The sequence below is a fragment of the Muscardinus avellanarius genome (genome assembly GCF_963383645.1).
Source record: "Muscardinus avellanarius genome assembly, chromosome: 8".
Classification (NCBI taxonomy): Eukaryota; Metazoa; Chordata; class Mammalia; order Rodentia; family Gliridae; genus Muscardinus; species Muscardinus avellanarius.
The window spans coordinates 64,513,584-64,522,694 of record NC_137794.1 but is presented as its reverse complement, the minus strand read 5'-3'; the positions used below and the strand labels follow the sequence as shown (position 1 = coordinate 64,522,694).

The following is a 9,111-nucleotide window of genomic DNA, read 5'->3' as shown; positions in this document are numbered from 1 at the left end:
GCTTCCACATATTGGGGAGAACATCCAACTTTTTCCTTTTTGTGACTTACTAATTTCACTTAGCATAATGTTCTTCAATTTTATTCATTTCTCTGTAAATGATGTAATTTTGTTCTTCTTTGTGGCTGAGTAAAATTCCATTGTGTACATATCCCATAGTTTTATAATCCATTCATCTATTGAAGGACATCTTGGCTGGTTCCATAGTTTGGCAACTGTGAATTTTGTGGCTATGTACATAAATATGCATGCATTAGTTTGGTAGTTTGGTTTTTATTCTTTTGGGTAGATAACCCAGAAGTGGTATTGCTGGATCATATGGTAGATTTATTCCTATTCTTATGAGTATCCTACATACTGTTTTCCAGAGTGGTTGCACTAATTTGCAATCCCACCAGCAGTGTATTAGAGAGTTCCCACTTCATCATATCCTTGTCAGCATTTGTTGTTGTGTTTTTAATGATTGCCATTCCAATTGGAATAAGGTGAAATCTCAGGGTAGTTTTCATTTACCTGTTTCTGATTGCTAATGATGTTGAACATTTTTTTCATACAGTTATTGCCATTTGAATTTCTTCTTTTGTGAAGTGTCTGTTTAGTTCACTTGTCCATGTTTTGGTTGGGTTATTGTTTTTTTTTTTTAAGCTGTGAGTTTCTTTAGTTCTCTGTATCCCCTAGATATTAGTCTTCTATCGGAGGAATAGTTGGCAAAATTTTTCTCCCATACTGTTGGCTCTCTGTTGAGGTTCTTGATGCTATCCTATACACCTAACCTATTCAATACATTCTCAATTTGAACATATTTTCACACTTATTTATAATTCAGTGATATTTTCACTGCTGTTTTAAAATTTATTGTGTGACTCTACCACAATTTTTTCTTTATGGATGCTCTATAGTCTCATACCATAATATGAATCATGTTGACAATGGCATATATTCACACAGTACTTGGTGTCCCCCCATTCACCTTTTCTCTCCCTCCCAATACTGAGTGTCCAGGTTAACAATGTTATATTCACATGTATACACATAGTTGCATGTAGCTTTTCCATTAATAAACCTCAGCCTTCTTCCTCCCCAGCTTCCCTAAGGTTTCCCCACCATTATCTGGAGCCCCTCTGGTATCCCTAATACTCCCTAGCTTGAGCATATTAGAGAAAACATATGTCCCTTCTCTTTTGGAGTGTAGCTAATCTCACTTAACATAATGTTCTCCAGGTCTTTCCATTTTCTTACAAATGACATGATTTTGTTCTTCTTTATTACGGAGTAGAATTCTCTTGTGTATATTTCCCATAATTTTGCAATCCATTCATCTGTTGATGGAGACCTAGGTTAGTTCCATATTTTGGCTATTGTGAATTGTGCTGCTATGAGCATGGGTGTGCATATGTTACTGTAGTTCTCTAATTTCAACCCCTTTGGAAAGATGCCCAGTAGTGACTCTACCACATTTTTAAAAATTACAAACTGCATTGTTATGAATATTCTTTGGTATCTAAAAATGAAAATACTGGGTAAAAGAGTATGCAGTTGTTCACTTTTGCAAGATTATGCCAAAGAAATTTACCAATTTATTTATTTTTTTAACATTTTTTTTATTGAACATAAATAGTATACATTTACACAATATTTGGTGTCCTCCCCCCCCCCCCCGACCCCGTTTTCTCTTCCGCCCTCCCACCCGTGGTTGTCCAGGTTAACCATGTCTTATTCATAATTTTACACATGTTCAGGTGTAGACCCTCATTAATCAAGATCGCCCTTTCTCCTCTCCTATCTTTCCATTAAAACTTAGCTAGTATTTCCCCTCTAATATCTGGAGTCCCACTGGTATCCTTTGTGTTTTCCAGTTTGGGCATATTAGAGGAAACATGTGTATCTTCTCCTTCTGTGCTTGGCTGATCTCACTTAACATGATGCTCTCCAGGGCTTTCCATCTTCTTGCAAATGATATAATTTTGTTCTTCTTTATGGCTGAATAGAATTCCATTGTGTGTATTTCCCACAGTTTTGCTATCCATTCATCTGTTGATGGTGATCTGGGTTGGTTCCATATTTTGGCTATTACAAATTGTGCTGCTATGAACATAGGTATGCATATGTTGCTGTATTTTAAATAATAAATAATTAAATAATTAAATTCTTTATATATAGGGCAAACTATATATAATAATTACTTTATGTATAATTTTTTGGTACTGGGAATTAGACCCAACGTCATTCTGCCTCTCAGCTATACCCCAGCTCTTTTAATGTTTTATTTTAAAACGGGGTCTTCCTAAGTTGCTGAGTGTTGAGTGTCTTAAGTTTCTGAGGCTGTCCTCAAACCTATAAGCATCCAAACTCCACCTCCCAAGTACTGAGATTACAGGGATGTACCACTGTGCCTCGCTCCCATTATATTTTTTAACACTCTTTAACTTTTAGCTTTAATCATTTTAACATTTAGGTGATCTCTTGTCAATATCATATGGATGGATTTTATTTTTAATCCAATGTGGAAATAACTGTCTTTTCGCTAGAAATTTCATTGTTTTAGTCCTATGTCCTAACTTGAGTAGATTTTCCTTCAGAAAGGGTTTGCTTTCACTTGTACCGGTAGCATTTAGCTCCTTTAATAGTCTTGGTGATTGTATAGTAACAGGCTTAGCTTCCTCACCTTGCTGGTGGCCCAAGGCTCAGTGTCTCCACTGAACTGTATGAGTGGTTTCAGCTCTCAGACCCATTCTGGTTTTCATTAACTTTTCATCCACAAGGATACATTATTTGGAGCAGGGGCAAAGACCAGTATTAGATTAGGGCTGTTTTGAGGAGTTTTTCTTAAGCAGTTTATAGTTGTTCTATAAGGGCAGGGTCCCTTATAGCACCTAGTCAGCCATAATACCAGGCGTGGAAATCTCCTTGTTTTGTTTTCCCCCACAGCGCTTATCAATATGGGATGCGCTATATATTTGTTTGTTGTCTTTCTCTTCCCACTAGACTTAAGCTCCACAGGAGTAAGAACTTTTTCTTGTTTTGTTTGTTTCTACTATATTTTTAGTATTGAAACCAGTCCTGTTACTTAGCATGGGATAGTATTTGTTGAATGAATGAGGTACAGAGGATGGTATAGAAAAAGTCTTGAACTTGTATCTTAAAATGCGTTTATGTTCCTCTCTGACCATTGCCACAAGTTAGGCCACACTTTTCCTTAGACTACTGTAGCCCACTTCCAACTGGACTATCTCTACTTTGTGGTTCATTTGTACTTTCCCGTCTATCCTTTGCATTGTTAACAGACTTTCTTCCTAAATATAAATCTGATTATCTCATCCTGTTTTTGTTTTGCCTTTGCCTATTAAACAAATTCCAGGGTTTTGTTTGTTTGTTTATTTTGTTTTGCGGTACTGAGAATGGAACCCAGGGACATTCTACTTCCGAGCTACAACTCCAGCCCTATTTTTTTAGTCATTTGTTTGTTTGTTTGTTTGTTTGTTTACTGCAGTATAAGGATGAAACCCAGGGGCATTCTACCTCTGAGCAACACCCCCAGTCCTATTTTTTATTCTTGACTTTAAAACAGGGTCTCACTGAGTTGCAAAGAGCTTCACTAAGTAGATGAGGCTGACTTTGAACCTGTGCAGTCCACCTGTCTCGGCTTCCCAAATGCTGGGATTACAAGTGTGCGCCACAATGTCCGGCTTTAGTCTTTTTATTTTTTGAAACAGGGTCTTACTGAGTTGTGAAGGGCCTCACTAAGTAGCTGAGGCTGTCTGCAAACCACGATCCTCCAGTCTCTATCTCCTGAATACTGGAATTATAAGTGTGCGCCACCACATCTGGCTTCCAGGTGTTTTTTTTTTTTTTTTAATGTGACATTTTATTTCCAACATAGTTTTCTAGTCTTATTTCTGTATCAAGCATTCTATGCTCCACTCACATCAAAATACTAATAGGGTCTTACTTACTATGTCTGTGTTTTTATGAGACCATATTCTTTCCTGTAGAGTTCTTTGAGTCGGAAAAGTCATTATTTTGTTCATGCTTTTCAGAATCTTAATTATCTTTACTTGAAGTCATCTTCCTAAAGACTATCCTGATGTTCTCTGAGAAGAGTCATTCTTTTTGGTATTTTTCTATTGTGGTACTTTGATAATATACTTTGTATTCTTAAAAACTGTCTCCATCTTTCCCTACTAAATTTAAGCTCTTTGAAGTCAGAGTCTTTAGTGTTTAAAATTTATTTCCTGGAAATCTGCAGTGTAATATTTTATACACAATGGATTTTGATAAATTGTTGCCACATTTGAATTTTGAAGGCTCAATTTTTGTCTGATGGTATTTTCTTCTTCTGCTATGTTGAACTAATCCTATCTCATGTTTTTAGTTTTTACACTGTAATGACAATAATCTTCAAATCCAAATCTTCCTATTTCCTACTCCCCTGGCTGGTGTGGTTCAGGCACACTATGTTATCCCAACTCAGTGTCATCACTTCCTTGTTCCCCTTCTCAAACCAGTACTTCTCACAATGTTTCTATTTACAAAAAGGGATGCCATTCTTCTAGTCACACAAAGTCAGAACTGTGGCAAAATCTCTTCCCTTCCTCCTTCCCTTCCTTTCTGCCTTCCTTTACTGGGGATTAGGGATATTCAACCTCTGAGCGATACCCCCAGCCCTTTTCTACTTTTTTTTTTTTGGTGGTACTGGAGGTAGAACCCAGAGGCTTTCTACCTCCGGGCTATACTCCCAGGCCTGTTTTATATTTTATTTGGAAACAGGGTCTCACTAAGTTTCTGAGAGCCTCACTAAGGCTGGCTTCGAACCTGCGCAATCCTCCTGTCTCAGCCTCCAAAGCGCAGGGATTAGCGGGGATTAAAAGCATGCGCCACCACGTCCAGCTTTCTACAGTTTTTTTAAAATCTTGAAATAGAGTCTCACTAAGTTACCATACACAGGCCACAGCCTGTGATCCTTCTCTCTCAGGCTCCCAAGTACTGGGATTACAGGCATGTGCCACAGTATCTGGCTTTATCACTCTTTCTTAATCTTTTATTGTAGCCACTCACAAAGTCGTGTAAATTTTCTCCTCTAAAATGTTTCTCCACTCCATCCTTCCCTCTCAGTCCCTAACCACCTAAAGCCCAGTCTTATTACCTCTCCCTCTTCTATAGTCTCACTGCCTGTAGTATAAGAGTCTGATTACTTCAACTGGTGGTTAAGGATCTCCCCAGTCAAGGTTCATCCTATTGCCCTCAGCAGGAGCCTTCTCTTTCCTGTCAAGTCAGAGTTCTCATTGTACCCTAAGTCTACATGTTCACAGCCTTCTCACCTCTCTAGCGCCCTTGCCCTTCCCCTACTCGCCATGCTGATTCCTATTCACTTTCCAGAATCCTCGTCCCTACCCTCGTCCCCAGTGAACATTTCCCTTAACAATGAAATCTCTAATTAATCACTTCCTCCTTTGAATTTATTTTTAGAGTGCCTTTTGTTTTCATTGAAATAGAAACATTGTTTTGTGTTTCTGGGGATTGAACCCATGGTCATCCTACCTCCAAACTACACCCCAGCCCTGTTGTATTTTTATTTTGAAGTGGTCTCGCTAGATTGAAGGGAGTCTCATTACTTGCTGAGGCTGTTCTCAAACCTACCATCTTTCTGTCTCAGACTCCTAAGTACTGGGATTATAGATGTGCATCGCTATGCCTGGCTCATTGAAATGTTTTCTAAAACTCAGCAGATTGAGCTGGTGGGTGTGATGATGCACACCTGTAATCCCAGGACTTGGGAGGCTGAGATAAAGGGAATCACAGGTTCAAAGATAAAGGGAATCACTGTTTCAAAATAAAAACAAAACAGGAATAGGGCTGTAGCTTGGAGACTGAATGTCTTTGGGTTCAATACCCAATGAAAGAGAGAGAGACACACACATACACATATACTCCATTCTCATTCTCTCTCCCCTCCCCCCCACCCTCAGTTTATACTCTAACTGAAATTTTCAGACCTGTCTAACTCATACATAGCATCCGTCTGCCTGCCTGCCTGCCTGCCTGCCTTCCTTCCTTCCTTCGCAAGTACTGGGGATGGAACCCAGGGGCATTGTACCTCTGAGCTAGACCCCAGTCCTATTTTTTATTATTATTTTTATTTTTTGAAACAGGGTCTCACTGAGTTGCAAAGGGCCTCACTCAGTAACTGAGGCTGTCCTCAAACCACGATCCTCTGGTCTCCACCTCCCAAATGCTGGGATTACAAGCGTGAGCCACCATGCCCGGCCCATAGCACTAGTTTCTAAAAGTATACAAAACTTATAATTTTTTCTTCCTTTAGTGAGCCACTCAGGTCCGGGGCTTGGTATACTATGCTTTTGTTTTCTCAATTAACACTTTAGTATGGTTCTTTGTCCATAGAAGACCTAAAAACAAATACATTGATTGAGTAAATGAATCCAATAAATTAAAACACAAATGTTCTCTGCAGAGAATACACAAAGGAAACTTAATTTTCTCTTCTCACCCCAATCCTGTCTCCACAGCTTCTATTTCCAGATTCCTTCAGATGAGGATGACTTAAAAGATGATAGATACATTTGCAACATACTCTTTTTCTTTATATAGCTCTGTATTAACTTTGATTTTTATATTTCTATATTTTGAAGTTATATGAGTTTCTCACTTTTGCATATACATATGAACTTTAATGGAGTCTGTTGAATGTTGATCATGTTTTCCTGTGGTAGTTTAGAAATATTCAGAAAGAAATATTCCATTTGATTTAATTAAGTGAAGGTGGCTTGTGGTTTGAATTTTTATATTAAAAAACTCTAGCACAAAAACTCTTAGTTCTGAGCAGTAAGCAGTTTGTATAAGTTGTGCAGGTTTTAAAAAATTATCAGTTTTCCTTATGGGATGAATAGAAATGATAGCTTTAATTACTTTGTAATTATTTGTATGATATAATTTTGAAAATAAGCTATGTTTTTATGACAGAGATGTTTATATAAAGTTAGTGTTAATTTCAAGTATGTTAAATGTTTTAATTGTGTAGAGAATACATAATTTTAAGCTTAGTTTTGATGAAAATATACAAATTATATTTTCATGTTATAAGAAGATTTTTCATTTAGAGCATGTTCAAAAATATACATAATTTGAATGCTCTATTTTTATTTCTAGAAACCAGCAAATATCCTAGTAATGGGAGAAGGTCCTGAGAGGGGGAGAGTCAAAATAGGTAGGTAATTATTCCTACAATAACTCATTAAGAAACTGAAGTGCCTGTAAAAATGGTTTCCCTTTTTTTTTTTGGTGGTACTGGGGTTCCTGGAAGCCCTTCTTCCTCCGGGCTACATTCCCAGACCTATTTTATATTTTTGAAACAGGGTCTCTTACGCCAGCACGGCTGGCTTCGAACCTGCGCGATCCTCCTGTCTCCGCCTCCCAAGCGCGGGGATTACAAGCGTGCGCCACCACGCCGGGCTTATGGTTTCCCTTTTTAATTCTTGTATTTAAACAGTTAATTTTAAAATTAATTTCTGATATTATTTTTAGAAAATGTTGGAAAGTATAGGTAGTCTATTAAAAAAAAAGCCCAGGGTTTATCCCAAAATAAGATTATATAATTCTAAGTTAAGATATCACTGGGAATTGACAAGAAAGACCACAGAAAAATTCACTTCTATATAATATCTCAAGCATATGTTTATGTCACTACCACTGGCCTACATAGTTACCTTAAACAGACTTAATCCCCTAAGCTTTACTTTTTTTCTTAGCTTTCCCAAATGTCTTCTCTTTGAATACATCTCCCTGCCCCTGACCTAATGTGTAGAGACCCTCACAGGTTCTACCCCCCTTCACTACCCCTGGCCTGCATATCCTGTGTCAGGTACTAACATCTCTTCCAAATGAGTATTATATGTGCTTATAGTCTCTCATACTTGCCTGTCTTGAATTAAGGCACTAATAAATCAGCATCATTTTGTGTGTGTGTGTGTGTGTGTTACTGGGAATTGAACCCAGAGGTATTCTATCTCCGAGGTACACCCCCAGGCCAATTTTTAAAATTTATTTGTAAACAGGGTCCCACTAGGTTGATGAGAGTCTCACTACCTGCTGAGGCTGTCCTCGAACCTGCTATCCTCCTGTCTCACCTTCCAAGTACTAGGGTTACAAGCATACACTACCATAACTAGCTAGGAGCATCATTTATGCCTACATATTTGGGAGAGGAAATAAGCTAACAAATGCTTCATTCTAATTTTTTTTTTCCCCCAGTACTGGGGATTGAACCCAGGGGCATTCTAACTCCAAGCTACATATATATATATATATTTTTATTGTTTATTTTGAAGCAGAGTCTCACTTAATTGCAGAGGGCTTCACTGAGCAGCTGAGGCTGGCCGAAAACCTGTGATCCTCTTGTCTCAGCCTCCCAAGTACAAGTGTGCGCCACCATGCCCAGCTCTAATTTATTTCAGTAGACATTACATTTATTGAATGTTTAGTGCTTTTTAGAAGGATTTTTAAATGTATTTGTTTCCTTAACCTGCTTTCTTTGCTATTAGAATATATTATATTAGAGGTGATGCAAAATTGTGCTAGCTTGACCTATGGTTTTTCTGTTTCTACTGAGCCTGTGCTGCTGCTTGGTTTTCTACTAATTCTGTTACTTCCCTAACCTAGTTCCTGAGGAGCTGCTCTACACCAGTTTCCCTTTCTTTAAACCTCTACTCTTGAGTTTGCTGCTATTAAGCTTCCTTCAAAATGTGTAAATGTGTTGCTGTTAACTTAATTATCTGGTAGCTGCTGTCCTCTCTCCTCCCCCCCTTTCTGCCACTCCTCCTCACTTTTTCTGTTTCTATTTAACACTCATACTCTTTTCTTACAGGCATTTATTGAGCACCTACTTCTTGCCAGGCACAGGTGAAAACAGATAAGGATAGTCTCTATCTGTGAGAGACAGTAAAATAAACAGTTTACTGTCAAGTGTGATGGATCTTTCATATGTTGCCTCATTTATTCTACACGACCACTCTCTAAAGGTAGACATCACAATAAGGAGATTAGATTCAGAGAGATCGTAGCTTGCTCAGGCTTTCAAAGGTAGGGTTGGATTCTTAG

The 9,111-nt window shown here is 38.1% G+C and overlaps 1 protein-coding gene across 4 annotated transcripts in view; it reads left to right on the top strand.

The window, feature by feature from the left end:
• Window positions 1-9,111, top strand: part of CDK19 (cyclin dependent kinase 19) — a gene marked incomplete at both ends in the record, with an annotated part of 160,236 nt that overhangs the window by 128,150 nt on the left and 22,975 nt on the right. For all 4 annotated transcript variants that reach the window (XM_080700789.1, XM_080700788.1, XM_080700787.1 and 1 more), the window contains one exon: window positions 7,165-7,222. In XM_080700789.1, the coding sequence (XP_080556915.1) occupies window positions 7,165-7,222 (58 nt within the window). The remainder of the gene's footprint in view (window positions 1-7,164; window positions 7,223-9,111) is intronic.